The sequence below is a fragment of the Mchenga conophoros genome, linkage group LG3 (assembly GCF_057382185.1).
Source record: "Mchenga conophoros isolate Kocher_MC1m ecotype Shallow Benthic linkage group LG3, M_conophoros_male_GT1.1, whole genome shotgun sequence".
Lineage (NCBI taxonomy): Eukaryota > Metazoa > Chordata > Actinopteri > Cichliformes > Cichlidae > Mchenga > Mchenga conophoros.
This window is the reverse complement of record NC_140528.1, coordinates 1,370,963-1,396,532: the sequence shown is the minus strand read 5'-3', so window position 1 is coordinate 1,396,532 and position 25,570 is coordinate 1,370,963. Positions and strand designations below refer to the sequence as shown.

General features: G+C 40.8%; 1 protein-coding gene across 1 annotated transcript in view; it reads right to left on the bottom strand.

The window, feature by feature from the left end:
• The window catches only part of LOC146576939 (protein NLRC3-like), a 38,550-nt gene extending 13,662 nt beyond the window's left edge, over positions 1–24,888 (bottom strand). Inside the window, exons 1-4 of the mRNA XM_085268156.1 lie at positions 24,265–24,888; positions 15,578–15,640; positions 7,463–7,521; positions 6,804–6,856 (exon numbers count right to left, since the gene is read on the bottom strand). Coding sequence (XP_085124282.1) covers positions 6,804–6,852 — 49 coding nt within the window. The 5' untranslated portion in view covers positions 6,853–6,856; positions 7,463–7,521; positions 15,578–15,640; positions 24,265–24,888. The remainder of the gene's footprint in view (positions 1–6,803; positions 6,857–7,462; positions 7,522–15,577; positions 15,641–24,264) is intronic.
• Positions 24,889–25,570: the final 682 nt, after the last annotated feature.

The following is a 25,570-nucleotide window of genomic DNA, read 5'->3' as shown; positions in this document are numbered from 1 at the left end:
CCATAATGCTCGGGTCTTATTTTCTACAGTTGACAGGCTAACAAACCCTCCTGTGGATGGAGCAGCTCTCATTTCTAGAAATATGGACAAATTTATTAAACCCCCCAAAATATAACTATCCAGAGTTGGGACCAGGAAGCAGAGTTGCAGTCTTACACGCTTCTCTGCAGCTTCTCTCCTCCTGCTACCCCCCCAAAAACCCATCTCCATAGAGACTGTGTCAGCTTCCAAAAAGACAAAAAACAAACCAAAAACCAGCAACAAACAACTTAAACATAAACAATCACAAAGAAAGAACAATACAGTATCCACATCTGAACCAAAGAGTAAAACAGTGAAATGTGGATTATTAAATATTAGGTCTCTCTCCTCCAAGTCTCTGTTAGTACATGACTTAATAATTGATCAACAAATTGATTTACTCTGCCTTACAGAAACCTGGTTGCAGCAGGATGATTATGTTAGTTTAAATGAATCAACACCCCCGAGTCATTCTAACTACCAGAAATCTCGAAGCACAGGCCGAGGGGGAGGTGTGGCAGCAATTTTTCACACCAGCCTATTAATTAATGAAAGACCAAGACAGACTTTTAATTCATTTGAAAGCCTGATGCTTAACATTGTCCACCCCAGCTGTGAAACTCAGAAACCAGTCTTACTTGTTATCATCTATCGTCCACCTGGGCCTTACACAGAGTTTCTGTCTGATTTCTCAGAGTTTTTATCTGATTTAGTTCTGAGCTCAGATAAAATAATTATTGTGGGTGATTTTAACATCCATGTAGATGCTAAAAATGACAGCCTCAACATGGCATTTAATCTGTTATTAGACTCAATTGGTTTCTCTCAAAATGTAAAAGAACCCACCCACCACTTTAATCACACTCTAGATCTTGTTTTAACATATGGCATCGAACCTGAACATTTAACAGTGTTTCCTGAAAACCCTCTCCTGTCTGATCATTTCCTGATAACATTTACTTTTACAATAATTGATTACACAGCGGTGAAGAGTAGACTTTATCAAAGTAGATGTCTTTCTGAAAGCACTGTAACTAAGTTTAAGAATATAATCCACCCACTGTTATCATCTCCAATGCCCTGTACCAACACAGAGCAAAGCAGCTATCTGAACGCTACCCCAACAGAGGTCGATTATCTTGTTAATAATTTCACCTCCTCACTACGTACGACTCTGGATACTGTAGCTCCTGTGAAAACTAAGGCCTCAAATCAGAAGTACCTGACTCCGTGGTATAATTCTGAAACACGTACCCTAAAGCAGATGACTCGTAATCTGGAGAGGAAATGGCGTGTCACAAATCTAGAGGATCATCATTTAGCCTGGAGAAATAGTTTGCTGCTTTATAAGAAAGCCCTCCGCAAAGCCAGAACATCTTACTATTCATCACTGATTGAAGAAAATAAGAACAACCCTAGGTTTCTCTTCAGCACTGTAGCCAGGCTGACAAAAAGTCAGAGCTCTTTTGAGCCAACCATCCCTTTAACGTTAACTAGTAATGACTTCATGAACTTCTTCACAAATAAAATTTTTATCATTAGAGAAAAAATTACCAATAATCATCCCACAGATGTAATATTATCTACAGCTACTCTTAGTACCATTGATATTAAGTTAGACTCTTTTTCTCCAATTGATCTTTCTGAGTTAACTTCAATAATTACTTCCTCCAAACCATCAACGTGTCTTTTAGACCCCATTCCTACAAAACTGCTCAAAGAAGTCCTGCCATTAATTAATTCTTCGATCTTAAATATGATCAACCTATCTCTAATAATCGGCTATGTACCACAGGCCTTCAAGCTGGCTGTAGTTAAACCTTTACTCAAAAAGCCATCTCTAGACCCAGCAGTCTTAGCTAATTATAGGCCAATCTCCAACCTTCCTTTCATATCAAAAATCCTTGAAAGAGTAGTTGTCAAACAGCTAACAGATCATCTGCAGAGGTTTATTTGAAGAGTTTCAGTCAGGTTTCAGAGCTCAGCACAGCACAGAAACAGCTTTAGTGAAGGTTACAAATGATCTTCTTATGGCCTCTGACAGTGGACTCATCTCTGTGCTTGTCCTGCTAGACCTCAGTGCAGCGTTCGATACTGTTGATCATAATATCCTATTAGAGCGATTAGAACATGCTGTAGGTATTACAAGTACTGCGCTGCAGTGGTTTGTATCATATCTATCTAATAGACTCCAATTCGTGCATGTAAATGGAGAGTCCTCTTCACACACTGAGGTTAATTATGGAGTTCCACAGGGTTCAGTGCTAGGACCAATTCTGTTTACATTATACATGCTTCCCTTAGGCAGTATCATTAGAAGACATAGCATACATTTTCACTGCTATGCAGATGACACCCAGCTCTATCTGTCCATGAAGCCAGATAACACACACCAATTAGTTAAACTGCAGGAATGTCTTAAAGACATAAAGACCTGGATGGCCGCTAACTTTCTGCTTCTTAATTCAGATAAAACTGAGGTTATTGTACTCGGCCCTGAAAATCTTAGAAATATGATATCTAATCAGATTCTTACTCTGGATGGCATTACCTTGGCCTCCAGTAACGCGGTGAGGAACCTTGGAGTCATTTTTGACCAGGACATGTCCTTCAACGCACATATTAAACAAATATGTAAGACTGCTTTCTTCCATTTGCGCAACATCTCTAAAATTAGAAATATCCTGTCTCAGAGTGACGCTGAAAAACTAGTTCATGCATTTATTACTTCCAGGCTGGACTACTGTAATTCATTATTATCAGGATGTCCAAAAAACTCACTGAAAAGCCTTCAGCTAATCCAAAATGCTGCAGCAAGAGTCCTGACAGGGACTAGAAAGAGAGAGCATATTTCTCCTGTTTTGGCTTCCCTTCATTGGCTTCCTGTTAAATCCAGAATTGAATTCAAAATCCTGCTCCTCACATACAAGGTCTTAAATAATCAGGCCCCATCTTATCTTAATGACCTTGTAGTACCATATCACCCTATTAGAGCGCTCCGCTCTCGCTCTGCAGGCCTACTTGTTGTTCCTAGAGTATTTAAAAGTAGAATGGGAGGTAGAGCCTTCAGTTTTCAGGCCCCTCTTCTGTGGAACCAGCTTCCAGTTTGGATTCGGGAGACAGACACTATCTCTACTTTTAAGATTAGGCTTAAAACTTTCCTTTTTTCTAAAGCATATAGTTAGGGCTGGACCAGGTGACCCTGAATCCTCCCTTTGTTATGCTGCAATAGATGTAGGCTGCCGGGGGATTCCCATGATGCATTGAGTTTTTCCTTTCCAGTCACCTTTCTCACTCACTATGTATTAATAGACCTCTCTGCATTGAATCATATCTGTTATTAACCTCTGTCTCTCTTCCACAGCATGTCTTTATCCTGTCTTCCTTCTCTCACCCCAACCGGTCGCAGCAGATGGCCGCCCCTCCCTGAGCCTGGTTCTGCCGGAGGTTTCTTCCTGTTAAAAGGGAGTTTTTCCTTCCCACTGTCGCCAAAGTGCTTGCTCATAGGGGGTCATATGATTGTTGGGTTTTTCTCTGTATCTATGAAGCGCCTTGAGGCGACTTTTGTTGTGATTTGGCGCTATATAAATAAAATTGAATTGAATTGAATTGAACTGTGTCAGTGGCAGCTGAACTTCATTCGACCATGGCCTGCAATGACTTTGCCAAATTCTTCACAGAAAAAATCCAAAAAATTAGACAAGCAATTGGTACATCAACAGCAGATCCAGGATATGTACTGTTTCCACCAAAAAACTGTTTAAACACCATGAAACAGTTTCAACCGATTAACAGCAAAGACCTGGAGGACATCTTAGGTCAACTGAACTCCTCCTCCTGCTGTTTAGATGTCCTGCCAACAAGTTTTTTCAAAAAGGTCTCAAAGACTTTAGAGTCAGACCTGTTACAGATCGTCAACTTTTCTTTATTATCAGGTGTGTTTCCAGAATCACTAAAAACTGCTGTAATCAAACCTATACTGAAAAAGGACAATCTTGACAAGACACAAATGAACAACTACAGGCCGATCTCAAATCTCTCATTTTTAAGTAAGATCATTGAAAAAGCAGTTTCTCAACAGCTCAGTTACTTCTTAAAACAGAATAACTACTACGATGCCTTCCAGTCAGGTTTTAGACAGAACCACAGCACTGAAACTGCTCTGACCAAAGTGTTTAATGACATATGTCTGAATACAGACAGTGGAAAAATGTCAGTCCTAGTTTTACTGGATCTCAGTGCAGCATTTGATACAGTTGACCACAACATATTACTCAAACGACTGGAGAACTGGACAGGTCTTTCAGGAACTGTACTAAACTGGTTCAAAACATACTTAGAAAACAGGAAATACTTTGTATCAATAGGTAACTTCACATCTGAGCAGACAAGTATCACATGTGGAGTTCCCCAAGGTTCCATCTTGGGACCCTTTCTGTTTAACATTTACATGCTCCCACTGGCACAGATTATAAACAACAACAAAATAAACTATCATAGCTATGCAGATGACACACAAATATATATCACAATGTCACCAGGAGACCAAGGCCCCGTACAATTTTCTCCAGCTAAACAAAAACAAAACTGAGGTAATAGTCTTTGGCGCCAAAGAAAAACGATTACAGGTCACCAGAGAACTTCAATCTATACATCTAAAAACCACAAACCAGGCGAGAAATTTGGGTGTAGTGATGGATGCAGACCTAAACTTAGAAAAACACATTAAGACAATAACAAAGTCAGCTTACTATCACCTCAAGAATATTTCAAGGATAAAAGATCTGATGTCTCAACAGGACCTGGAAAAACTAGTCCATGCATTCATCTTTAGTATGCTTGATTACTGTAACAGCATCTTTACAGGTCTACCTAAAAAAATCAGTCAGACAACTACAGCTCATTCAGAACTCTGCTGCTTGAGTCCTCACTAAGACCAAAAAAGTGGACCACATCAGTCCAGCTCTGAGGTCTTTACACTGGCTGCCTGTCCATCAGAGGATAGACTTTAAAGTTCTGATGCTGGTCTATAAAGCTCTGAATGGTTTAGGACCAAAATACATCAGTGACCTCCTGACCCAGTATGAACCTTCCAGATCCCTCAGGTCATCTGAATCCGGTCTTCTATCAGTTCCCAGAGTCAGAACCAGACACGGAGAAGCTGCATTCAGCTTTTATGCTCCTTATATCTGGAACAAACTCCCAGAAAGCCTCAGATCAGCTGAAACACTCAGTTTATTTAAATCCAGGTTGAAGACTCACCTGTTCTCAGCTGCATTTGAATAAAGCACCAAATCCACACTTTTAAGCTTAAATTTCAAAACTTACATTTAACTACTGATTTTATCTACTGTTCTGATTTTATCTGTTTTGATTTTATCTACTGTTTTGTTTGTTTGTTTGTTTGTTTGCTTGTTTTAATCAATTTTAAATCATGCTTTTTATTTGTTTTTGTTTCTAATGTCTCTGTAAAGCACTTTGAATCACCTTGTTGTTGAATTGTGCTATACAAATAAATTTGCCTTGCCTTGCCTTGCCTTTAAGCGAAACATTCTTTGTATGTGAGGAAAATGCTGTTCATCCTCTTCAGCTCTAGCGTAGACAACTGGCTTTGCCATGTTTTCATGTGTGTCTTCTTTCCGTGCGTCCGCTACTTTGAAACGCTTGGGCCGCTCTGCCCGCCACAGTTTCAAGCTGGTCATGTGACTGCATGGCCACATCTGATTGGTAAAAAAGTTACCGGAAACTCCACTGGCGGCATGTTATCTAATGTGTTAAACTAATTATTTTTTAAAAAGTAACGAGTCAAATTTTGGAAATGTAGCAGAGTAAAAGTACCGTTTCTTCTTCACAGATGTACTCAAGTAAAAGTAAAAAGTATCGTGCAAAAAGGGTACTTTAAAAGTAAATTTTTTTTCCAAAAACTTACTCAAGTAAATATAACGGAGTAAATGTAACTCGTTACTACCCACCTCTGCAGACGGGCAAGTATACAGGTATACTATGAACAAATATACATATATAAAGATGAAGCACTGTGAGGTAAACAGATCTACAGAGTGCTATGAAAATATCTACAGTAGTGGAAGCGTAGCTCTCTGAACAGACTATAACAGTGTACACACTATAACAGAGACTACACCATGTCAGTGTCCTAAAACTACAGCAGTAACCAACGTGGTGAATGTTGATAATGAAAGGATCATGGTCACTGGGAGGAGGAGTGTAGACTGCGGCTGCTGCAGATATTAGGTCGTCCATGATTTCTACAGTCACTGGTCAGCAATATAATGTGCGCAAACATATGTGGCTCATATATGTGGCTCTGAAGCCCCGCCCCTCAAGCGCACCCTCAGATGCCGAAGCAGTGCCAACTAATTGAAGCTGAAAAAATAACTGTACGTGGAAAAAGGACGATGTAAGTGTGAAAACCACATGAACAGTGAGTTTTTTCTTTAAATTTCTATATTTATGTTTTTTCACTATCATTTCACTTTCAATACATTTGTTTCAGTTTCAATATTTCTTCAGTTTCATTTTAAGGTGGCATCGTTTTAACCTCATATGTGGGTTCAAAGTACAAAAAAGTCCAGTTGTTTCTCTGCCAAACTCCTTAGACTGGAAGTTCTCATGTTATATTAATGTCCCACAGAAAGATTAAGGCAAAGATTAGGACAGGTTACAACTCGTGAATTTTATGTACTTGTCACAGTTACAAAAAAAGAATCTGCCTGAAGTCTATACATCCATACGTCTCATCATACAAAGCACTGATCTCCTACCTGCTGATGGAGCTGCTTTGGCTGGCTGTTCTTTAGGTTCTTCCATCATCTTTCTATAAAAACACGAGAAGATGATTTTACCAAAAGAAACAGTGAACACAGTCTGGGTGTCACATCATATGAATTTGTGTCATGGTTTAGTGTACGGGCCACACACACTGAAACTGATCTGTGTGAAAGAACACATCGATGACATGTGAATGTAGTGATAACCTCATCATAATAGAGGTTTTTACTTTTTCACATATTTGTTCAGTATAATGATTAAATAATCTGACAATACAAACCTAAAATACTTTGTTCCCTGTCTGCGACTTTGTGCGTCTCTGCTGTTAGTGCTTACAGGAAGTTTTAAACTTAAAATCCTTCCCCACATATGTGACTGTGGTCTCTGGGGCCATTATCCTGAAACACTGGGGCTCAGCCCTGAAAGCTTTGCTATCTTCACCTGATAACAGCAGCTGTTTAAAGTTACTGAGTTTGACAGGGAAGTGAATGTAAATGTGAGACACTGTGTGCTCACAGCTAAAGGCTGCAGTCAGCTGTGTCAGAGCGTCCAATGATCCTTTAATAAACACTCAGAGCTCCATGTTGATGAAGCTGTCATGTGTGAGCTTGTGAGGCTCCTTTAAACTGGCTCTGCTCTGTCAGATGCTCACCTCTTCTTCACTGTCTCATCAATCTGCTGCACTCTTCATCTCCTCCTCTCTCTGCTGTCCTGTTTAAAAAAAACAAACAAATCAGCGTTAGCCAATCAAACTCTGTGCAGATGCTGCAGCTACAGCTGATATGTCATTCAGCTGTTCATCAATCAGCTTCTGCTGCTGTTTATTCGGCTCTTACTCTGAACACGTGCAGATCTAGGAAGATTTTCTTGGGGTGTCAAAATCAAAGCGTTTGTTTTTTCAAACACACGTGCAGGTGTTTATATCACATATGGTTTAAATGATTCAAATGCAGTAAGTATACATGTTTCATATATCGTCTATAACTGAATTATGTTCTGTAGCCTACATAATGAAACACTTTAGTTGCATAAAACGTGAATTTTGATTTTATGTACTGTATATGTCACAGCATCGCAGTGTGGATGTGGAGAAGAGAGGACCCAAACGCAGGCCTCACAGGTGGTGAAGGCTGGTGTTTATGACAGAATGACAGAGTCTGAGATGGATGACTGACTGGAAGACCAGCTGAACAGAAACGACACATGTGGGACTGACAAAGACACTGAACTGGAGGACACTCAGGACTTACACAGGCTAATGATAATGATCAGGGTTCATATGCCTTTTTCAGGGTCAAATTCAAGCACTTCTTAAGCACTTTCAAGGTCCCTTTTCAAACTTTTCCAGCACATCCCTCCCTCACCGCCAAAAAAAAAATGCATGTTTCAATTCACATCACCTCAGTAAGACCATGTGAAAGTTAAGACAAATCATCCTAGGTGAACTTAAACACCTTTGTTCCCTTTTTGTTAAGAAATAGAAAAACACTCCACACAAAAATACTGCAAAAGGAAACTGTCGCCTTATATAAAGAGTGTATAAACTCAAAATGCACATGTCACTTAAAAATTAAGATGTGAACAAATCAACTTGTTAGATATTCTTCTCCTGTTGAAAAAACCCCCAAAAAGAAATAAATAAGTCTTCTCATCAGATATTGATGCTTCTTTCCTGTGTGACAGAAAATAGGAGACAGATGTTTGTTTGTTTTTTAAGTTAATTCCCAATAAAGCTGTTTTACTGCTAACTACATTGCTGTCTGTATTATTGCTGAAGTCCTAAACGATCACCTTTAAAGTAGAGCTGGGCAATATGAGATTTTTTCATATCACGATATGTTTTTTTCATTTCAGGCGATAACGATATCTATCACGATATAAGCCAAATAACTATATTTGTAAGATTTAAATGTGCCGTTGCTCACAAGTAAAATGTGAAATAATCAGCAGCTTGTTTTTATTTAAATATTTATTTCCCATAATAAGTTCAACAGGGTAGATGTACTTAAGGAACATGAGACTTTTTCAGATAAATAAAGGCAAATATTGCAAACTACACAAAAGGCAGCCGCTAAAGCGTTTAAGTTTCAAAATAGAACAAACGAAACAGACTAAACTGCCAATTCCACTTAGAAACAAAATATTAATTCTAAAAATAAATCTTAGTTTGTTTTACAGAAGAACAGACAAAACTGACTAACTTTTGTCAATATCAAATAAACTGAGAACTAAAAGGAAATTCTCAATCTCTCCTTGTTGTATAGCTTAGCTTTTCAAACAGTTTTAACAGTTACTTTAGTCTGACAAAAGCCGAATGACGAATGAGCGCTTCCAGTCAGAGACTGAGGCTACGTCCACACGTACACGGGTATTTTTGAAAACGGAGATTTTCCGTTTTCGTTTTAAAAAATAATCCCGTCCACACATAAAGGCAGAAATGAAGGAAAACGCTGCTATGAACATGCCAAAGCAGCAGGTGGCGCTAGATTCCTAACCGTGCAGAAATGTTGGCCAATCAGAAGTCTAGAAGCCTCGGTGGGAAAAAGTAAACAAAGCTGGGGCATAGAAGCAGAACCGAGTCGTATGTGTGGAGGGACAGTAACTGTGTGTATATGTAAGCATTTAAACACTGCAGAGAGTAGAATTAACAGTATTGTAGAAATTCATTTCACTGAAACAATAACGTGGCGCACAGTGTGACGCATGCACCAGTTTATTGTATTTCCAGACTTGCTTTCGGCACAATTTACAGTGCACGCTACTGTTTTTTGTCAGACTTGAAATAGCCGAAATACCTTCACACTACGGAGCTTCTATGGCTCTTCCGTTCGACAATCTCTCCGGCGTTGGAACCATCATCTGTTTTCTCTTCGGTCACGCTCGGTTGATTTTTCTAGTCGGTACACTCATTTCCTCCATTACCCGCTGGCTGCTTCCCAAACAAACACACGTGCGGCTACTTAGTTTGGATTGGCTGACCTTTTTTTTTTTTTTTTTTTAAGAGGACAAGAGCGGCGAGGTCTATCGCAATAGTTTAATTTTTCTATCGAGAAAAAGTTATATCGCGATACATATCGTTATCGTTCTATCGCCCAGCTCTACCTAGAAACCAGGTCAATGTGTCTGTAGGTTCAGTCATCCAGGTCATGTGATCTAAGGAGCTTGGAGAGAAAAGAGACGTCTTTAAGTTTCTGGAAGACGTTTCATCAGAGAAGCTTCTTCAGCTCTAAAACCAAACGGTGGAGAGTCCCAGATATTTAAACCTGAGAGGAAAAGAGACGCTCACCATTGATCATGTGATGAGTCACATGATCAATGGTGGGCCAACAATATAACAACAATGTAAACACTTATTTCAAGGAGGAAACTGAGAGCCTTTGCACCAGGAGCACAAACATCAGCTCCAGCAATGATCCACTGATGTGTTTTTATTCCATGTATGAATGTTGTTATTGACAGAGATGACGTTTGTGTGTCAGTGATGCAGTGACTGTTGTTGTTACCTGTACAGGCTGGTTAGACTCTATGAAACAGATCATACAGATCTCTGCATGTTAGAAGAGACTATTAAAGGTCATGAATGAGACAAAGGCAGGGAGGCGTCCTTTACAGCTAAACAGCAGAGTGAGAGAACAGCCAGCACCTCTACATTTATCACATTATACAGCACATGTATGATACTGACAGGGATGAGAAGAATTTAGTGATTCTGATCCCATCATTGATATTACTTATTGATTCTCAGTAGCTCTGCTCTGACAGTCACCACCATCACTGAGCAGCATATCAAAGACATTTGTGCACATTAACTGCATGTTGTGGCTCAAATGTTTGTGCATGTTGGAGGCATTTCCTCTTTGTTGTGATCAGTGTTGGTCATTACTCAAAACAGTCATTATTACACATATTACACAGAACACTTTGATTAAAAGTAATGGAGTACGTTACTTCATTACTCCTCATAACATTACTTTGATGTTAAAATGAACAAATGAGCATGTAACAACATAAAGCTGAGGTACAGCCCCACACACCAACACAGATCCTGATGAGGTCACGTGATGTTTCTCTGAGTGTTTATGAACACAAATCAAAGATGAAACAGCACAAAGACACTTCAAAGTGATTCTACTGTAGAAACATGAACAGGTAGAAACCTGCAGCCTGACTGCTCATCACTTTGTTACCTGTTCAAGTTCAGCAGCAGCAGCTCACTTTATCACGGTGCTGGTCTGGGGTCAGTGTTTACTCAGCTTTAACTAGTGATGTGACGTTCTGTATCGAGGCTTCGAAGCGTGTGTCGAGTAATGGAGGGGGCGTTTCCGCGAAGCGCGTATCCAGGCTTGCTTCATTTATGGGAGGAGCTGAAAATGATGACGTCCGAAGCCTCGCTGCCCGGCTGTACCACGTGTCTGGTTCAGGAAGCGGTTCGAACTTTGCCGCGAGCTATGACAGCGATATAAACCCCTCAGACAAAATGTGGGCGTTTGATGGAGAGTTGCGGTTAGTGAGAGTTAGAGACAGTTTAGAAAAAAAAAATCGCCTACGACCTGCCACAGTGGAGAAACTGTTTCTTTTTAACAAAAACCAATGATGTGTCCCCTAAACACTAATCACTGTCCTTGCCTCAATGTTACAAAAGCACAACCACTGTCCACACCTCACCTCACAGTATATGATCATTTCCATTTTAGGCATTTCCAAATAATCATGTTCCATACTGCCAGTATAAATATACACAGTACACTGCATCACTACAATATACATGTTTTACACACTCCTTTTGTTGTTGACATTTACAGGCTGTGTGCAAAAAGGCCACACTCTTCAAATTCATGCCAGCTAATATTTTTACGTCCAGTAGGTGTCCTACTAGAGCAAATGAAGCTTCAAGAAGCTTCGCGTTGGGGTGAACCAATTGGATGAAAAGCTTCAGTGCTTCATGAGGCTTCATCTGCCCATCACTAGCTTTAACCTCACTCTGGGTTCTTGGCTAGCCTAGCTTTAGCTTAGCGTTAGCATGCTGTGTGCTAGCTTAGCGTCAGAGCTCTGCAGGTGTCTCGTGTGTAAATATTAATCACAGTGACAGTAAAGGAGGTAAAGGGCTGTGACGTCATCACGTACGCTGCGTCCTCTGTGGGCTCTGAGTGAACTCAAAGTACAAACTACAAGTACACAAACACGAACGTAGCTCAGAGTGGCGGACACACTCGGCCTCGTTGGTCCAGCTGTGAGTCCGTTACCGTGAACTATGGAGCGGCAGATTTGTGCTGAACTAAGCTGCACACAGCTGATGTTAGCCAGGAAACATTACACACTGACTTTAATGGAGAGACCGGAAATACAAACACACACAGTTTGTTGTGTGAAGAAATCAAACACGAGCTGAACAAACAGTAAAGTTCCTAAAGACAAACTGTTAAAGGAGGAAACAAAGCAAACTTACAGTTTCTTCACACCAACAACAAGCTCCACTCCACACCTGGACACTAAACACGGACACACAGGTGAGCTGCTTCCTGGAAGGAGGCGGGGCTCCACCTGAAACTCAGCACAGGTGGGAGGGGCTCAGCTCTGTGTGTGCTGATGTGTTAACTTTAAAAATATGCCGTCTGACTGCTCAGACTGAGTCAGAGTAAAGTTCACATGCTGACGTGTGGAGACATGAAACCTTGTTGTAGCTGCAGGTGTGAACACACTGATCCCAGATCAGCTCTGCTGTATTTGTAACATGAACATTTCTGCTGCAAAGCTTCAAATGTTCAGCATGTTTCTCTGTTTCCAGTCTATAGATCCAGTCACACTTTCTACCTTCACCTGTGCAGTAAAGACTGAGAGCAGAGCTGAAAGCAAGCGTCCAATCAGTGAGCAGCATCAACACCTGAGCTTCATTCAGACTCTGTTATTGAAGATGTTGTTGGTACAAAGTTCATCTGCTGCTCACATGAATCCATGAAAGATTTATTTCACTGAATGTTTCTTCAAAGCTCATTTCAACCTGTTGAAGTCATGAATGAAAGTGCAGACTGAGAGTGGATCACATGATGTTTGAGGTGTGTCATGTGACATGTTCAGTATTGTCACACATGTCTAGATTGTCCCTGATATCATAACTGCTCAAACACTGATGATTATATTTGAAGAATTATTCCTGATGGCAGCAAAGTTTGAATGGAGCTCTCTGTCTGTGCTGATTTGTCGCCCTCTGGAGGTCAAAGCACAAACTGCATGATGTCACTGTAACCACCACAGAGACAGGAAGTGTTTTTATGACTGAAACACTGAAATGATGCTAACGGCTGTCGTTAGGCTCACTGACAGAAGTGCTGATGTGTTCATGTCAAACACTGGCTCAGGTCAGACTCCTTCATCCTTCTCCAGCGTGAGGCCGCCCTCAGACCCACAGGAGCTCTGACCTTTGACCTCCTGACCCTAACCATTTTAGTCTTGTTGCATCTTTAAATGCAAATCCATCCAAACTGTAGCCGAGCAAAAGAAGCTGGAAGCTGTTCTATGAATGATGTTCATCCCAGAGTTTCTGTTAAACGCTGCTGCTGTGCTACATTTGTCATTTCCTGCTTTCACTACCATCCATGTCAAAGTGCTGAACTCATCTGATCACTTTAATGCAGTAAAGCAGGAGCTGTAAGTCTGACATTTATTTACTGTCATTACAAACACACACAGCTGGATTAGCATTCAGACAAAGGGCTGAAATAAAAATCAGCATTTGATTATTATTATTATATATCCTGTCTATCTGTCAGTGCTGAAAGCAGACGTCACTGATCACATGACTCTGAGGGATGTTTCCAGCACTTTGCTGAATCTGAGCCATGAAGATTTAAGGCTCAGCTCTGAAGGCAAAGCAGGTCTGAGCCTGTGTTAGCAAGCTGTACCTAATAAAGTGGCAGCAAGGACTCAGTCAGTAATGATCAGAGCCAGCAGGGGGCAGCACAGAGAGGTGAGGAGCTGTCAGAGAAGCAGGCTCACATCAGACTGGCCATATTCCATCATCTATACCTGAAATAATCATCAAACACACGCAGAGCAGAAACATGTGGAAACATCTGGAGCTCAGTCTCAGTTTGATCCCTCAGAGGTTTACCTCAGTCCTGCTCCTCTACTTCCTGTTTACAGCGCACATCATGCTGTGTACTGAGGGTCATGTGGTCAAATTGCTCGCTCTCTGTTACTCTGACAGAGAGCGAGCACAGTCATCCTAATGTGTGACATCACTTCTAACCACAGAGCATTCAGCTTTCACAGCAGCCAACATCCTGTCACACTGAGCATGTGCAAACACAGCAGCCAACATCCTGTCACACTGAGCATGTGCAAACACAGCAGCCACCATCCTGTCACACTGAGCATGTGCAAACACAGCAGCCAACATCCTGTCACACTGAGCATGTGCAAACACAGCAGCCAACATCCTGTCACACTGAGCATGTGCAAACACAGCAGCCAACATCCTGTCACACTGAGCATGTGCAAATAGAGCAGCCAACATCCTGTCACACTGAGCATGTGCAAACACAGCAGCCAACATCCTTTAATGATAGAACAAAACTCAGACATCAAAGTTTCTCACATTACAGAATCAGATGAACAGACATGAAGGGATATTTGTGGTTTTATGCACAGAGTCAGAATCAGACTCAGAGGTGTTCCTCGTGATGTTTGGTGATGGAAACAGTCTCATCGACGTTTCCATCACCAAACTAGAGAAACTAGTAGCTGCACGCAGCAGAGTTTAGCACAGCTGATCTCTGTGACACATCAACAGGAACAACATGTTGTTAAACAGGACTGTATAAAGACTCAGAGTCTGACTCACACCTGAACAATGAGGCTGTGCAGCATCGTCCTGTCACACCTGCTAAACCACTCGTATCAGTTTGAGCCCAAACAGTAACACGGTCACATGACCGACGAGGCCAACGCGCCCAGACGAACGTCTTCCTCGTGGAACTAACTTGTTCCTGTTATCAGATTTGTGAGCAGCAGCTGAAACTACCACATGAATAAATGTTCTTCAAACTGTTTGATTCCAGCCAATCAATAATCTATAATCATGAGGATTCAAACACAAGAGCTGAACGTGTGGTTACATTGTAACCTTGGTTCTCTGAGTGAGAGACTCTCTCCCCTCTGTCACATATGGAACAGAGGGGAGAGAGAGTGTCGGTGTGATGGAGAACATCAGGTCCAAACATCACAGAAACAAACAAACTGTTAAAGGAGGAAACAAAGCAAACTTACAGTTTCTTCACACAGAGACACCAACAACAAGCTCCACTGTCCCACTCTGATCCTGTCTCCTCCTCTTTTATTCTTGCTCTGAGCTCTTTTTGGGTGTGTGTTTCTGTCTCCACCCACAGGAATGCATTGATACACTGTTGATAACGACTCGAGAGCAGACGTGTGACAGAAAACAGAAAAATAACCTAAACACCTAAATAACGTAAAATAAACAGAATATTTATTAATATGTTTAATTTCTCTTTAAAAACTTTTCTGCTCCTCAAATCCTTTGTTTAAGTTCAATCTAAGGAAAGAAAAGCGTCTTCTTTAAGTTTCTCAAAGAAGTCCACGATCTGTAGGCTCATGGAGACACTGTGTGCTCACAGCTAAAGGCTGCAGTCAGCTGTGTCAGAGCGTCCAATGATCCTTTAATAAACACTCAGAGCTCCATGTTGATGAAGCTGTCATGTGTGAGCTTGTGAGGCTCCTTTAAACTGGCTCTGCTCTGTCAGATGCTCACCTCTTCTTCACTGTCTCATCAATCTGCTGCACTCTTCATCTCCTCCTCTCTCTCTCTGCTGTCCTGTTTAAAAAAACAAACAAATCAGCGTTAGCCAATCAAACTCTGTGCAGATGCTGCAGCTACAGCTGATATGTCATTCAGCTGTTCATCAATCAGCTTCTGCTGCTGTTTATTCTGCTCTTACTCTGAACACGTGCAGATCTAGGAAGATTTTCTTGGGGTGTCAAAATCAAAGCGTTTGTTTTTTCAAACACATGTGCAGGTGTTACACATGGTTTTCATAAAGTAGCAGCCAGTTGAGGAGGATGACTCTGAGGATGATGAGGTAACTTTTACAAACATGAGAAACCTCATAGATGGGAGCCAGGAATCATAAAACTAAAATCAGTTGGCGTTATCATCACACCTAACGCGTTATTTACGAACACGTTAGTCCCAACACTGATTGTTACAGGATACAGCAGCAGGGAAAAGTTCTGGACTGTCACGATTGGTCAGAATTAGCCCAACAAAATATAACCAATTTTACCTTTTTCTAAAGACAGAAAACACATCTAGTCCTTTTTTCTTTTACATATATTTTTTTAATTAATCAACAATAAAGCTCAACGCTACACCAGCTTCTAGCTTTGATTGACACAAAACTTAAAAATCAGCCTAATTCTGAGGAGTCACTGCATGACACTCACAGTCTTTGTCATTGTTGATTCTTAGCTCACAAACAGTTCTTATAAGGACTAACCAGTGCTGACAGTTTAGCTCTTCATAAAGTTACAGGAGGATAAAATAAACATGAGATCGTTGAAATAATCCTGTCTGATCACACGTGTGGACAATAAACGCTGTAACAGAAAATGAACAGTAATGTAACGACACTCATCTCTCACGTCTGCACTAAACTAAAACGTCACTACTTCCACATCTAGTTTGTTTTAATGGAGGCCGAGTCTCCCTGCCCAGTGCGCACTCAGGATAATTAACTTGTCACAACACAGGAAGTGAGCGCATGTAAATCAGAAAATCAGGTCTAGAAACGCAGTGAGGGAAATGAAGTGAAAGATCTTCGTTTTAACTGACAGGTTTCACTGACACTCAGAGACCTGCAACAACATGAAAACACATCACTGTAACACTCAAAACTCAATCATATGAAATCATAACTGAAGGACTGTGATGATGTTGTGTTATGGAGCGTCTGCTGAGTCCAACCTCTAAGAATTACGAGTCTGGACTTTAATGATTAATGATTCAAAACTCAGACATCAAAGTTTCTCACATTACAGAATCAGATGAACAGACATGAAGGGATATTTGTGGTTTTATGCACAGAGTCAGAATCAGACTCAGAGGTGTTCCTCATGATGTTTGGTGATGGAAACAGTCTCATCGACGTTTCCATCACCAAACTAGAGAAACTAGTAGCTGCACGCAGCAGAGTTTAGCACAGCTGATCTCTGTGACACATCAACAGGAACAACATGTTGTTAAACAGGACTGTATAAAGACTCAGAGTCTGACTCACACCTGAACAATGAGGCTGTGCAGCATCGTCCTGTCACACCTGCTAAACCACTCGTATCAGTTTGAGCCCGAACAGTAACACGGTCACATGACCGACGAGGCCAACGCGCCCAGACGAACGTCTTCCTCGTGGAACTAACTTGTTCCTGTTATCAGATTTGTGAGCAGCAGCTGAAACTACCACACGAATAAATGTTCTTCAAACTGTTTGATTCCAGCCAATCAATAATCTATAATCATGAGGATTCAAACACAAGAGCGGAACGTGTGGTTACATTGTAACCTTGGTTCTCTGAGTGAGAGACTCTCTCCCCTCTGTCACATATGGAACAGAGGGGAGAGAGAGTGTCGGTGTGATGGAGAACATCAGGTCCAAACATCACAGAAACAAACAAACTGTTAAAGGAGGAAACAAAGCAAACTTACAGTTTCTTCACACAGAGACACCAACAACAAGCTCCACTGTCCCACTCTGATCCTGTCTCCTCCTCTTTTATTCTTGCTCTGAGCTCTTTTTGGGTGTGTGTTTCTGTCTCCACCCACAGGAATGCATTGATATACTGTTGATAACGACTCGAGAGCAGACGTGTGACAGAAAACAGAAAAATAACCTAAACACCTAAATAACGTAAAATAATCAGAATATTTATTAATATGTTTAATTGATCTTTAAAAACTTTTCTGCTCCTCAAATCCTTTGTTTAAGTTCAATCTAAGGAAAGAAAAGCATCTTCTTTAAGTTTCTCAAAGAAGTCCACGATCTGTAGGCTCATGGAAATTCATTTTGTTGTTTTTTTGAGCAGAAACACCAGAGTGTAGAGCAGGAAAACGATCCCAGCAGGACGTCTCTGTTGGGGAAATATCCCAGTTATCCCCCTGAGCCTGGTTAGTGAACTGAGTCAGAGCTGTTCATCGATCCTACAGGTGCTAACATACAAACACGATCAGCAGCTTCTCTCATATGGAGAACACACTTCAACATCTGCAGCAAATCCTGTGTTTTATGTTGATGTGACCAACATCTTGTGTTGAGTCTTTGAAGATGAGGAGCCAAACACAGACAGTGGATCCAGAAGGACTGTTTATTCAGGGCTTTAATACGACTGAACTGATGCTTCACATCCTGTTTAGAGACGATCGACCAACACAGGCTCAGTCCTCACTCATCACACGGACTTCAGTCACACTGGGATCAACAGAGGAGACTGTTCACCATCACAGTTCAGCAACAATAATCAGAGCTTTTCTCTCTTGGTGAGGATCACATGTTCTGACACACAAAATATCTTCTGCTTTAACTCGTCTCTCTTTTTTAGTTTGGTTGTCGTGTTTTTTACTCTTTGTTCCTGTCAGTGTCAAATATGAGAGCAAACTGTTTTATGCAGGAGCCAAACCAACACCAAGCTGACCAAGAGAACCTATAACACCACCAGAATTTATTATCCAGACTTTACTGACAGATTTATGTGCAAGTAAAGCTGTTTTTTAAATTATGTTCACTGCTTTCAGCCAAGGAAGCATTCGTTCTTAAAAGTTCACGAAACGAGTAAATCCAGTTCAGCAGAGTTCCAGTTTGTAGCACAGCTGATCTCAGCTGATCAACAGTAACAACAGTAGGGGTGAGCGATAGAAACGATATACGATAGAAACGATATAAATTTGGCCAACGATAGAGATTGTGACTATACCGCATGTTGATGATGTCATCAAGCTGCGCCTGTTTTGGTCGAAAGCATCGCAGCAGCTACAACAATTATCATCTGCAATTATGGCGGGCGACAGTCATAACAAAGAGATGAAGCACTATTGAAATATGGCGAAAGCCAAAAAGTTAGCATTCATCCTCCAGCTTCACTGTGCTAATGTTATGCTAACATAGCTGTGTCGCTAGCAGTCATGTAGCACAACATTATATACCAGGTAGTCCAACTTCAGTAACCCTGCAAACGCCACTGCTGTTTAGTCTTCATTTATGTTGGAAGTGATAGCAGAGCTGTACGTTTGAATTAGTTTCAAAAATCTCTCAGTCAGAATATGCTATGAAATGTTTAGGTGGAAACTAGCGAGCTAACTTCCTGTTAACTTCTAACTCCGTTAAATTGAATAAATTCTGTTTTCATGGATGCCTGGATGTAGGGCTGCTCGATTATGGCAAAAATGATAATCACGGTTATTTTCATTGAAATTGAGATCTCAATTATTTGACAATATTTATTTAACAATAACAATGTGTTGAATAATGACTTTAAAGGTTGTCAAAAAATAATATTAAATAGTGTGCAAATACTGATAACAGTGCAAATGTTTGCAATATAAAAAAATAAATGAAAAATGTAAACATCTATGTTTAGTGAACTTTGCAGTGTTGCTCTGTGGTGCAGCTACGACACCGTAACAAAGTTTACACACAGTCTACTTGATCCACGTCTGACTGAACCCATGTTTCCAAACCACTGAAGTTTTTTTACCTCTTTTCAACCAACAGCAGTCACTCTCCTCTCCAAATAACTTCTGTTTAGCTTTCCAAGCTTCCCTCGGGTCCTCTTAATCAGCGGTCCCCAACCCCCGGGCCTCGGACCGGTCCCGGTCGGTGAGTCGTTTGGTACCGGGCCGCGAGAGTTGAGGCTCAGGTGTGAAATGTATGGTTTTCAGGGTTTTTATCGGTTTTTTACGTTATTTTGTTATCGTTTTTATCGTTGACTTGGTTTTCCTGGGTCTTTTCACGTGTGTTATGAATAAATCTTTTTTTCGGTACCGGCACTAGTTTTATTTTGTTGTATTTATCCGCGACACCTTAAAGGCCGGTCCGTGAAAATATTGTCCGGCATAAACTGGTCCGTGGCGCAAAAAAGGTCGGAGGCCGCTGCTCTTAATTGTTGTGACACGTGTTCGAAATGCAGAGAGGTGCGCTCGATTTGCCACACGGAGCAGCGCGAGAGTAAAGCACGAGGGAGGGGCTAATAATCGGCTCAGTCATTTTTAATGATCGTTGAAAGCCCAGATCGTAATCGAGATTAAAATTCGATTAATTGAGCAGCCCTACCTGGATGTTAAACTTAATTGTTACACCTGGTAAAGCAGCAACGCTGATGATTTAATTAAAGATGAAAGAATTTAGACCATTTTTAACTCTTTGTGTTCGTTTGACTTTGGGACCTGAAGCTGTCGGAGTTTAGGACCCAGATTACTCCGTGAAGCTCCTCACTACGGCAGCCGTAATGCTCTGACGATCCATCAAGCAGTGCTGCTTACCAAAGTTGTACTAAAACATTTTTAACAGATTTCTGCAGCCAAAATCGGTTCGAGGTCAGTAAGCACAACCAGAATTCATACATAAGGCACAGTCTCGATTTTTGAGGAAATTAAAGGATTTTAAGTGTGGAAAATATGTTATACAGAAGAATATATCGTGATATGGATTTGAGGCCATATCGCCCAGCCCTAAACAACAGGTTATTAAACACATCAGTTTGATCTACAGATCAGATCATACATCAGGTTTACTCCATGTAAAATAAACGTCTCACTCTATGAGCTCCATCAGTCTGTGTACCTCCTCATTGTCATTTCTGAGCAGAGTTTACCTGCACACTTCCTCATGTCTGACAGTGTCACAGTGTGTGTGTGTGCCAACATTAACCAGCTTATCATCAGCTGCTTGTGCTTCATGAATAACTCAGACTGACAGAGTGATGAACAGAGCACAGAGGGAGGCTCTGCTCTGGTCCATCAAGCAGGATTCACATAGTAACATGTTTTTCCTTTGAACACTTCATTGTGTTTAACTTGAAACAGATTAAAAAGTGTTCGATTGTGCACTTCACACAGTCCTGAGTCACAGAGGCTTAAATGTGTTTGATTCTGAGAGGCTTTACTCCTGCATCAACATCAAGTATATGTAGGATTTAAACCGCAGTGAAAACATCCTTAAATATTGATGGTGTGTGAGAGAGTCTGTATTTACTTCTGATTATCTCTGTTTGCAGTGACCCTGAACTGAGCTGGAGCAGCTTCATGTTGTTTTGACGTCACTCAGTAAAACCTGAATGTCGGCTTCTGAAGAACAAACTGGTTTCATCTGTTTCCAGTTAAAGGGACGATCATTGTTCCACCAGTGATGTTGGATCCAAAGTTTCATTCAGATCGTTTTAAACTGTTTATCAAAGACAAATGTTTGAGTGCAGAGTTACTGACTGATAACCAGAGTGGATTCAGCCAATCATCAAATCATCTCATTGGTTTTATTTTATGTAAATACAAACGTCTCACTTCCTGATCTGCTCATAAAGTTCCTAAAGACAAACTGTTAAAGGAGGAAACAGAGCAAACTTACAGCTTCTTCACACACCAACAACAAGCTGCACAGCTGCACACTAAACACAGACACACAGGTGATTCCTGGAAGGAGGCGGGGCTTCACCTGAAGCAGGACAGGTGGAGACTTGATAGGAATTTTCCCCGTACAGGGAGGAGGCTGATCTTCAGATGAGTTCCTGTTAAATCTGACGAAACAAAGTTAAAAGTGGACTCAGTCTTGTCTGATTTCACTCTGTTTTTCACTGAGCAGGTTTAAGTTTTATTAATGAAAATCAGCAGAGCTTGGTACTGATGGAAGACCCTCCTCTAATCGTTGTCATTCAGAGTGATCCAACCTGTTTGTGAATGCAGCTCACAGACTCTCCGCATTTCCACACGACTTAACAGACTGATGGTGTTTTTCCTTCAAACAAACTTTACTGAGAACACTCAGTGACACTCATGGACGCTCCAACAGAGTGAAGATGGTGATCAGGATGAAGAAGACTTTAGAGAGTTCTCAGAGCTGCTGAGCTTCTCACAGTGGAGACTCAAAGTCAGGACTTTAACCTTTTTAAGCATCTGTATTAAAGCAGATATAATATTAAACAGTGCTGTCATATACAGGCTCACCTCCAGGAATAAACATGCAGACACATAAACTTGTGTTCATGCTGACATTAAATAGGAACATACAAAATGATTTTATCAACTCTTACAGTTCAGATCAGGCAGAGTGGAGCTGTTTATAAAGACCAGTCAAACCTAAGATAAGATCATGAGAGGTGGAAACAAAATCCCCAAATGACTCGTTTGTATTTTAATGTCACAATAACTCGTGTGTTGCTCACCTAAAGTATAGAAAATGAAAAAATCAATTGAGTTTAATGTCATCAAATTAATGTTGCAGTTCATTTTCACTGCAGTGAGATAAAAAGGTATCTACGTGTTAGCTGGTGTTTGTTTGCTTACAGCTGTTCAGTTTTTAATGTTTGTCAACATCTACAAAGATTTTAGTTTTCTATTATAATCATGTAAAATACTATTCTCACCGAGAAAAAGCAACGATTGAATGTCACAGCTCAAAGTCTGACTTTTCCTACTAAAATAAAACGTGTGAGTGATACGTGTCAGGCACGCTGTCCACAGGGTTCATACACCTTTTTCAGGGTGAAATTCAAGTACTTTTTAAGCACTTTCAAGGTCCTTTTTCAAGCTTTTTTGTTCATCTCCCTTAAATAAACAGGCAGCCTGTAAGTATGAAATATTCATATACAAACACACATAAATGTGTGTACTGTCGCAGTGGCTGATTGTGCCCCACAGGCCTCAGTGTGAGCTTGAAGACATTTATAATCTTTAAGTAGTTTGATGTGTCGGTGCTGATGATAAACAGTTTGAATGAAACTTTGGTAGCACAGAAACAAGAGGCTATTCTTTGTGACCATATGGATCGGTCACATTACCGTTATTTCACCCAAAGGCACCAAGTTAATACTCAAAGAAGCTGCAGCTGTACACACGAATATAAACAGTACTTGGTGACAACTTTGCTTTTAGCCTCTAACCCTCTGGGGTCCAGGCTGTAATTGGCCGTTTCTGACTACTTTTGATTTGTTCTCTAGATTTCACCTTTAAAACTGTTATTTTCTCATTTTGACAAACTGTAAATATGTAAATATTGTGCTTAAAACATGAGTAGAAAGTGATATTTTTGACTGTAAAAACCAGAAGCATGTTTAACAAATCATTTTCGTAACTTGAAATGCAAATAGAAATTGTGCATTTTTAAAAAATATGCACAAGTTTTGCAAACAACAAAGTTATTTGGTACTGTTGAGCTAAAAATGCAGCCGAGGCTCAGACGTTTTTCATATAACCATTTCAAACTATGTACAGAACAATCAGCTGTTCTGCATCAAAGAAGAAGACACACGAATGATTTATGCAACTCCAAAAAATAGTTTGTGTCACTGTGACACAGAGGAGAACAGCACAGGGATAAACCTGCAGGTCTGACAGCAGCTGTGTCAGCGTTTACACTGCAACCTGCCTTTGGTGGCTTTAAGGCAGCAACTGTGGCGTTCACTAGTAGAACTGACACACAAAACAACAACTACACACTAACTACACAAGACAACACACTAACCTGAGACTCCAAACACGGTAAACGTCACAAACCTCTCACCTATCAAATCTCTCTCTCTCTCTCTCTCTCTCTCTCTCTTCCCAAACAACCACATGCCACATGTTGCCATATCATTTTTTGATTGGTCCATTTTTCCACCAATAGGGAAGGAGTGTTTTTTCTTTTTTCACTCACAATCGAAGCGTGTTTGCTAGCGCTCTCCTTAGAAAACGCCGTTTTTACCGTTTCTTCCCGGAGGAAACGCCAGTTTTATTCAGAAAAAACATCAGTTTTACGAGGCCTATCAACACAATTTAAAAGCTGGTACATAGTTTGAAGTCCGCACGTTCGACCCAAGTTGAAATGGAGACTCTGGGTCCGTCGACCCCAGAGGGTTAATCAGAAAGCCTAAGTTAGCTAGTTATGGTAAATGGTCTGTATTTGTATAGCGCTTTACACTCTACACAATCATCCACCTATTCACACACACATTCACACACTGATAGTTATGTATCGGGCTAATGTTTAAAGTTTTCACTTGAGTAAATTAACTCATATCACTGCTAAGTGATGTTAGCTATGTTCACAGCATATTCCATAACAGCGCTGCCATACTGCATCACACTCAGTGCATTTCGATCATTGCTCCAGCGAGTTTGATAGCAACATAATAATCATAATTTTTTAAAAACAGCGTGTGTAACATACACATACTGGAAAATTATTTACTAGCACTCACCTATCATGACTGGAGAGCGCAAACTCCGCCATTTGTTCCATCAAACACTCATTAAAACAGCGACCTACAGGTATGTTAGCGCACTCATCCCCGACTGTCCGACGGAGGGGCGGGGTCACACGGTGAAACAGACGCAAGGCAGCCAGGCGGGGAAATTTTGCTTTTACATTTTGCGACTCATTTTATTTTTATATCTGACAAGAAAAGTATTCAACCAGATAGTTATTTGTGGTGAATGAAATACAGTTACACTTTTAAGCACCACATCTGAAATTCAAGCACTTTTCAAACCTTGAAAAGACAACATTCAAGGATTTTCACGGATTTCAAGCACCCGTATGAACCCTGTGTCCGTCTCAGCTGAGTACATCAGTTTTGTTAAGTGCTATAAATAAATAAATAGATCAAATAAAGTAGCAACATCCTGAGATCTCGGTGTTAGAAAAACTGAATCCTTTTAGAGGTGAATCGTTGCATCTACAGCCTCCAAGGAAACCGGTGACTTCACTTGTAATTAAGCACATATTTCAATCAACTGATGGTTCCTGTATCACATCTGTACAAAATGCAATAAAAGTCTAATTTTGCTGTGGTCTTTGTCTCCACATATCTTACATCTGTGCAGTTCTTATTGGCCATAACAAAATACATTTGAGTGCAAAGGAACCATGGAAAGTGTCTCACATGGTGTGTTAGCTGAAACTAACAACACAAGTTAGCCCAGGGAGCACATGTGGATACGCTAGCATCCATTCACAGGCTAACACAGCTAATGCTTTGTGCATCTACAAAACAAAATCAGTGCCTCGTTTCATGGAGCTAAAGAAACACAGGCTCTATATACAGAGAAACTCACCCTGCTCCATGCAGACAGATGCAGTGAAACCATGAGCAGCACTACGGTGCATTCACGGTACATGGGGAAACTCACTGCTCTACAAAAAGTAACATTTAAAATAAAATAACCAGAGATTACACTCTCCCTCTCTAAACAGCATGAGTCCCTTCATGCATCGTTGACCAACGTGGACGTGGTGGAGTAACAGTTGTGGAGAATGCAACAGCTGAGGTTTGAGAAAAGGAGCTAATAGCCAAGGTCAGCGGCTCTCCTACTTCCTCATAAGGAAACTTCTCAGCTGTAGCTGAGCAGGATATCATTGCATTTGAATCCTCCTGGCTCTCTTTAACCCGAGTTCCTTCTGATTGGTTTCCTGGTTCTACAAAGAGAGTCTGCTGCCTGAGGGCCCCACCTCCTCCTCCACCTACTGCTGTGGACATTTACAAAACGTCAATCCAAGAAAAATTG